This window comes from Rosa rugosa, chromosome 4, assembly GCF_958449725.1.
Source record: "Rosa rugosa chromosome 4, drRosRugo1.1, whole genome shotgun sequence".
NCBI classification, from domain to species: Eukaryota; Viridiplantae; Streptophyta; class Magnoliopsida; order Rosales; family Rosaceae; genus Rosa; species Rosa rugosa.
Genome location: NC_084823.1, coordinates 46,005,735 through 46,012,198, shown reverse-complemented (window position 1 = coordinate 46,012,198; position 6,464 = coordinate 46,005,735). Strand labels below are relative to the sequence as shown.

At 35.8% G+C, this 6,464-nt stretch overlaps 1 protein-coding gene across 1 annotated transcript; it reads right to left on the bottom strand.

Annotated features, from left to right (window-relative positions):
* Nucleotides 1-2,227: 2,227 nt before the first annotated feature.
* Nucleotides 2,228-2,812, bottom strand: LOC133744902 (late embryogenesis abundant protein At1g64065-like). Its single transcript, XM_062172929.1, has one exon. The coding sequence runs from the start codon at nucleotides 2,810-2,812 to the stop codon at nucleotides 2,228-2,230; it is 585 nt and encodes a 194-aa protein (XP_062028913.1).
* Nucleotides 2,813-6,464: the final 3,652 nt, after the last annotated feature.

The following is a 6,464-nucleotide window of genomic DNA, read 5'->3' as shown; positions in this document are numbered from 1 at the left end:
TTAACGTGTGAGGTTGGAGTTTAGGGTCACTCTTCGGTCTCATATCCACATCTCGACCGTTAAGTTTTTAGGTACTAATGTATAGATCATCTCTGCAAAGTTTCAGTCAAATTGATGATCTTTAAGGTATCTAACTCACTTAAACCAATGGACGAACTGAATCTGTCCACCATGAACCGTACTAGCTTTAAGGCAGTTATCAATGCCTTAACGGCCATCAATTTGGCTGAAAATTTGCAGAGATGATCTATACATTAGTACCTAAAAACTGAATGGTCGAGATATGGATATGAGACTGAAAAGTGACCCTAAACTCCAACCTCACACGTTAATTTCAGAGTGAGGCCTCACTCTTGATAGGATCTGTATATGTATGTATGTATGTATATAATTTTTTTTGGGACTAAATACTCGTTACTCCTCATACTTTTGCATGAAAAACAGTTCAGTCCAAAATTTTAAAATTAAACAGATTAGTCCTTATTCTTTCTAATTCTCACACAACAGGTCCTCAAATGACTATTATACCTCTCACTTTTTATTTTTTTATTTTTCTCTCTTTTTATTTTTTATTTTTTCTGCCTTTCTCTCTCTATACACACACACACACACACACACACACACACATATATGTGTGTGTGTGTGTGTGTGTGTGTATAGATATATATATATATATATATATATATATATATATATATATATATATATATATAGAGAGAGAGAGAGAGAGAGAGAGAGAGAGAGAGAGAAAAGAGAAAAAAAATAATAAGTGAGGGGTATAATTGTCATTTTAGAACTTGTTGTGTGAGAATTAGAAAGAATAAGGACTAAACTGTTTAATTTTAAAATTTTAGACTAAACTATTTTTCATGCAAAAGTATGAGGAGTAACGAGTATTTAATCTTTTTTTATAAAAAAAAAAACAACATTTTAATTCTTCGCCTCGTTAGAATCTCCCAACCGGCCCTGAACATCCCCCATCTATAAGGTGCGATTGAGTTTGGAGTATTTGATCAGCAAATTATAGAACAAATTCTCTACCATGATAATGTGAGAAATGGAAGAGTTTAGTTGCCGGGTTTGTTACGGAGTTGGAAATTTGGAGTGGGTCAGTGGGGTGGTCTTGGGAATCTTAATTTTATACTTTCTTATTCCTAGTATTTGAGTGCGAGGAGGTTGGCACTTGCATCGTCACCCTAACCCCTACTTCATAATTATTGTAGATTTATTTAGTACTAGTTTGGACACACGTCAGTCCATCCAAACTTTACGTAATGTTGAACCATGATACAAGGTCTTTCTGTTCCAAAGGCACCACTTGAAGATCATCATCTCATTTAAAAAATAAAAAAAAAAAATTCTGAAATCGTATATGATTATTCAAATGTATCAACCCACCAAGTAGTTTAGTTAAAAGAACAACGCCTGGAAAATTTTACGCAGTGTTTCCTAATTCCTAACACTAGCTAATTAATTGTATGATTCTTTGCTTGTGCTTAAAGACTATGATGGGATGAAACCTATCAGTGATGTCGCTCATGATTCCTTCTTTTTTGGGTTTGCGTGGAGAGCATTTGTGTCGTCGCTCATTGGTACAACGTACATGGGGGAGTTCTAAAGGTGGACAAGAAGACTCTTCACTTCAGCAATGATGTGTAGTTTTGGGTGCAACATGAACTGGCCAAACCATTTCGTCTCCTTCACCCGGGGAAGCTAGGGTTGGAAAACAGAGAAATGGTGGTCAAGACCCAAATTAATTTACGCCTACTGACCCAGGCCATTTCTTGGGTTTTGAAAGCATTTCTTGTGCAGATATATTGGAAGTGGCCCGTTCGGTGAAACATTTATATATCAATGGATGATGGATCTTTTGTTTGTGATTAAGAGAAAAAGTGAAGAGAGAATACAGAGAACTGAGAAATTAACGATGGTTATCTTTGCAAAGTGATTGAGAGCAATTGTTTGTGAAATACTCATAGATTCTTTCATACATTTGTCTAATTAAAGATGTACATGATAATCAATATAGTGAGATTTTATTCTTATTAATGTTTCTTGAGATTCATAGACAGGTTCCATGATTTCTTTTTCTTGCTGCTGATCGACTTGATTTCCATGTGTTTACAAGAAAATAAATCTTTACAAAAATATAATGATTGAATCCATCCCAAGAACCAAAAACCCTAACATGAAAATAAACACTACTCATTAATCAATGAACGCTCCATTATCTGCATACTAGACCCTTGATGGTCTTACTCTTCACAACCAACGTCATCGTGCAATCCATCTTGCCCGTCATCCTCTTTTTTATAATCTTCCACAATGTAAACCTACCACTCACCGTGCCAGAGCCGCTTAGCTTCACCATCCCGGAATCAATATCGCTGATCAGAGTATTAGGCCCTTCCGGTAGCCTATTCGACCTCACATCAACCCCAAAACTCACCTTCGCTGTCTTTTTTCCTTTAGCTTCCCCCATCACCAATACTGAACTCCCGACTCTGCTTCCACAGTACAAGAAACTCACCGTGCTCGGCTCGAACTCGTAGACCCCGAAGTTAGGGTTCTTCACAGTCATCTCCGCAGCCAAAGTTGTGTTAAAGGAAGGAGGCCAAGGTGAGTCGTTGAGGTCCTTTACGTTGATTAATCTCAGTTTGACCTCGGGAGGTTTGATATGGAGAATAAGTACTGCGAAAACCAAGACGGCAGAGCATAAGATCATGAACCCCACCAAACAGTAGATGAAGCAGTTGCTGGTTCTTTCTTTGCGGAGGTTGCTTGGTGCTACCTGGCTCTCTAAATCTGCCATTCTTTCCTTTTTGGAGTGTTTCTTGATCCCGTACTCTTGCACTCTTTGAGGAGAAAAGTTTCTTAAATTGGTCGACGTACTGGTCTTATATATAGCCTTGGAGCTAGGTTTTAGAAACCCTCTCGTGGCCGCCGTAAACTTCTCTATCAAGTAAATATTTTCTATTGGTCATTTTAATCAAGCTGCTCTAGTTAAATTAGTTGGAAAATTCTAACTGAGCCGCAGAATTGGTGGGTTCAGCTCATTAAGGCTTAGTATTTTAGGAAGTACTCTTTCTGGACTGTTAGAAAAAAAGTCAGTTCTTCTTTAGCTTGGCGTGGAATCTTGGATTCTAGACAACTACTTTCTTTTGGTATTAGATGATCAATTGGAGATGGTAAGTCGATTAATTTTTGGCTTTTTAATTGGGTCTTTCATTTTTCTCTGATTAATTTCCTTCCTGATCATCAAAAAAGTTATGTTAATACATCCGAAACTAGTGGCGTATCCAGGATCTGAATATGGATTGGGCTGTATTTAAGTGCATAAAAATTTTGCAAGCTCGTAATTTTTTTTTCTTTTGAGGTTTGGAACCCAGTGGGAGGCTCATCCTCACGCCTTTAATATACCGGAACATCCACCGGCCACCTCATGACCTCAAAGCAATTAAGCAAAGAATTAGAAAGAGAGAACTCACACGAATGACAGGATTTGGAAATATTTCAGACTTCTGCCATTCAATGATCTCTTACGAAGTTCCGGTCTTCCGAATACTTCAATTGAAGCCTCTGAAATTCAAAGCTCACAGTCAATTGCAAGCAAAACCCATCAATGGGGCTTGGGAGAGATGAAATTAGAACTTAGAAGTACCTTTATGTGGGTGATCTGGAGCTAATCGGGTTGGAGGAACTGAGGAAGAGGAACTGACGAACTGATGAACTCGGTCGGAGGAGCTGAGGATTAGGAACTGAGGAAGTCAGGAAGAGGAACGCTGTCGGCTACTCTCTGGTAAGGAACTAAAGGAAGTCGCGAACTGAGGATTAATAATTGAGAAATTTTAAATACACACCCCTAATCACTTAATACACATCCCTATTATTTTATATTTCAAATTAGATTTTGTAGGTAGGTTAAATGACCAAAACAGACATCTATGCATTAGAAGAAAAAAAAATAGTCATATTTTCCTTATATTATTCTATATATGTATAAATAGTTAGATAAACACAACAAATTTATATACATGGCCTCCCAATTTAATACAAGAATAAAGTTAGAAACTATTTAATTTAATTTTTCCTTAAATAAATTGTAATTAGATGAGATTAGAGACCATAATATTTAGAATTTCAAAATCATTGGCATTAAATATTGTTAAAACATATCGCTTTACTTCCATTTTTTAGTTAATTTCCTTTTTTGTTCTAAGAGTTATGATTAATCAATTTTTTTCTAATATAAAACATCACAGGTGAAAAAACTTTGTAATTGTTAATTTGTTTGGCTCCTTTAATGACAACTATTTAGTTCTGCCACTATGGAGAAACTACTGGTATAGTTTTGGTTGAATGTTCAACTCATAATTTTATACTTGATTAACATGGTGTTTGGTGGATGAGAGCTCAAATAATACAAAGCCTATTTATATGCATCTATTTAAAGGGAACAATAATAAATCTTTATGGATTTCTTAATAACTAACACATGTAATAAATGTCAATATACTAATCATATTAAATAGTAACCTTAATATAGTCAAAAAGTAGGATATTTCATGATTTTTGAGATTAAGGGTATTTTAGGTACTTTGGGTTGTGTATTTAGTGAATTATTAGAATGAGAAATTAAATGGGTGGTGTATTAAGTATGGAGTGTGTATTAAGTAATTAGGGGTGTGTATTTAAAACTTCTCTTAATAATTTAATATGATGTGTATATATATATAATTTTTTTTTTTAAGTGGGCTACTATCAGTACTATGGGCAATACCTATACTTGGGGCTTTTTCTCCTTGATTCTGGATTGGGCTATAGCCCAACCAGCCCTGTGACTCGTTACGCCCCTGTCCGAAACTGTTGCAGATTATGTCTTAAACTCAAATTGGAACTGTCATAAGCTTTCTACGGTACGTTCTTCCTCCTGATATTGTTGAAAAAATTGAACAAATTCCTCTTCCTTTTTTCTCCTATCCAGATGAAATGTTTTGGGGAGCTTCTGGTAATGGAAATTCTCTATTAAATCTGCTTCTTCACTTCTTGTTCAAAATGTGGCTGCTCACTCCAAATCAAAACTCTTTTTTAAAATGTGGAAACAATCTTTGCCCCCTAAAGTTAAAGTCTTTGCTGGGCAATTTATTAGAAGACGTTTACTTACCCGTGATCAAGTAGTTACGAATCAGCCTATTGATTAAACGCATTTTCATGCGCGTAATTGCATTCCAAACCCTAGAATTGAGCAAATCTCTAAAACGAATAATATGCATTAATCCATTTTTATTTATTTTGTAATGAATAAGCGGAGTATTGGATTCCGGAAGAAATCGTGCGAAAACTGAGCTAATTGGAATTACCGACAAAAAAACGAAATTGTCGACACGGTCAATAATGATCAATGCAAACTAGAGAGCGAAACCTGACTAGTCTCTTGACAATATATATGTAAATATTCGAGATTGTGGAAAGTAAGGAGGAGAGAAAAATAGAAGGGAAGAAGAAGAAAATTGTTGTTAATTAATCAATCATTTGATTTTTTTGTTCTTTTTTTTTTTTTAAGATGATCAAAGGTTTCACTAATTATTTGATTGATTAATCAAAGGTTTGATTAATTAACCAAATGTTCAGCCACAGCCAATCAACCATCACGTGCAGCAATTACAAATTGCATATTAATTGCCTTGAGCAAATCCGACTATGACATTAACATATGGCAGTTGCCTTGCAGACCACGTTCCCCTCATCCACTCTTTCTCTCACGAAACAGGAACCACGACCGATTCTCCTTCTACTCTCACCCTAGATACCCGTATTCCTCCCTTTATATACAAAGCAGCCGCAACACACCAACATTACACCACTCTTCCATAACTCTCTCACCCACTTTCTCAAATTAATTTAGAAATTTCTATTGGGCTCTTCTCAAATTTCATCAAGGAAGATCATAAGGCATTCTCCAATCCACCAACATAAAATGCTAAAAGGCTATTTTTTAGCTCAAATGATCTCCAACCCACCAAACTTAGGGCCAAAGGGCTAAAGGTGAGTAGAGAGGGGTAAATTTAGCTCTAAAGTTAGCTTTTTAGCCCTTAGGGCCAAAGGGATCAGAAAAGGGAGGCCCACCATTGGGTGCTACTGTGACATATGCATGACATCAGCAACTGCTTGATGCTGACGTCATCTAGCCGTTGTTTTTTTTGTTTTTAATTGCCGTTAGTTTTTTTTTATTTTTTTTTATTATGAGTGACATTAATTTCATCTTGGATAGTTAGAAGGATTCAAGCTAGCTTAGTGTCACGCCCCGAATTTTGAATAATAAATTCAAATCCGAAACATGAATAATTACAATTACAAAATCCAAATCTCGAAACTTCGAGTTCATTATTACAATTCACTCTCACAAGCAATATTGTAAAGCTCAAATGAGCATAACACACCTCACAACGTACAATTGCTGTAAA

Excerpts from the sequence above, each read along its gene's own strand:
- LOC133744902 (XM_062172929.1), bottom strand. The coding sequence starts at position 2,812 with ATGGCAGATTTAGAGAGCCAGGTAGCACCAAGCAACCTCCGCAAAGAA.